The sequence below is a fragment of the Lactuca sativa genome, chromosome 7 (assembly GCF_002870075.4).
Source record: "Lactuca sativa cultivar Salinas chromosome 7, Lsat_Salinas_v11, whole genome shotgun sequence".
Lineage (NCBI taxonomy): Eukaryota > Viridiplantae > Streptophyta > Magnoliopsida > Asterales > Asteraceae > Lactuca > Lactuca sativa.
The window spans coordinates 82,762,326-82,763,829 of record NC_056629.2 but is presented as its reverse complement, the minus strand read 5'-3'; the positions used below and the strand labels follow the sequence as shown (position 1 = coordinate 82,763,829).

Sequence of the window (1,504 nt, the reverse complement as noted above, 5' to 3'; positions counted from 1 at the left end):
CATGTAATCACAAGTGATTCATGAAGCTCAATATATTAGGAGTTAAAATAAACTATTTGGTTAGAAAGAATAAATAATTAAGATGATTTACATGTGAATTACATGTGATTCACATGTAAATTACAAATGATTCACATGTGTCACAAGTGATTCACATGTAAATCACAAGTGATTCACATGTAAATCACAATATCTGATAAATGGACCTTTTTTTCCTCATCTTTTGAACCATGAAGCTGAATTCTGAATTTTAGTAGCATTTGTAGATTCATGTTTGTTAGCAAAAAGGTAAAACAGATAAACAAAATCATACCTTTATTTCATTAGTACCAAAAGTATAATAGAAACACTTTGATTCAATATTTGAGGCAAAAAAATGCAGGTTTCCCTTGGTTTGAATTTTAGTCCTCACGCCAACATTTCCCACATTTCTCACAGGTGAAGTTTATTGTCAGGGGTTCATTAGCTGGCTTTGTTTGAAACTTGATGTATGCAACCTTGTTGTGACCACAATCCGGGCTACAAGAGACAAAGAACATCATAAATTAAAGTTGCAAAAAGAAAAAGTGCACCAATTTATTCAAATTGTGAAGCATATAAATACCTTGATCTATTTTTGGTGCATTCTTCATGTCATCTTGGGTGATGATGGGGTCAATCTCCTTTTTAACCAAACATTGCTTTCTTTTGATCCGACCTATAAAAGGGAAGAAAAAGATGCATTTAACAATAAGGAAAAGGAAAAAAATGTGTTGCAATATTGCATGATTGAGTATGATAAATTGATAAATTTATTACCTTCTGCTCTATTTGGCCAACATATGGACATGTGGGGCAGAAAAATCTAGCAGGAAGATGCAAATTTGGCAACTCATACTTCAACAACATCCCATAAGTCGGGCAGAATTCCATATCTACCACCCTTTGTAGCTAATACTCTGAAAAATACACAGGATACAGTTCTCAAATGTGTGTGTGTTCTACTGGAATGATTTCATTCTAGATATAAATGAACTAGCCAAGATTTTGATTGAGTGGCAATTCATCAAACATGTTATGTGCACATTCCGTACTCATAACAAAATAGTGAAACGTATGTATAGACTAGAACGGCGAGTTATCGGTTCGTAACAGGTGAATTGTTTGATCAAAAACAGACATCCAGTAATAAGGCGGAATACAAAAATGGGGAAATTGTAGTATGTATGATATTATGTATACATGTGTAAGTAAATATTGATAAATGTGTACAAATACCTGTATCGTAGTGTATTGCAAATTGAATTAAAGAGAAGTGGCGGCCGTGGCGATGGTATGGTGGTGGAGGCAACGTCGACGACAATCTGATGTCAATTAATAAAGGCAACCGTCCGTTCCTCAAATTAACATCTGCAAGATTCAAATCGAGAATCTGCTTTGTGTATGCTTTCAATTCATTTTTCACGTAATCGGGTTAGACATCGTCTCAATCGTCGCAATCGATGGCTTTGTTCCGATTTCAACT

At 34.4% G+C, this 1,504-nt stretch overlaps 1 protein-coding gene across 1 annotated transcript; it reads right to left on the bottom strand.

Annotated features, from left to right (window-relative positions):
- Positions 1-401: 401 nt before the first annotated feature.
- Positions 402-912, bottom strand: LOC111913953 (uncharacterized). The gene is made up of 3 exons (XM_023909667.1): positions 799-912; positions 672-697; positions 402-519 (listed from the first exon to the last, which is right to left on the bottom strand). Exons 1-3 carry the CDS (start codon positions 910-912, stop codon positions 402-404), a joined length of 258 nt encoding a protein of 85 aa, XP_023765435.1.
- Positions 913-1,504: the final 592 nt, after the last annotated feature.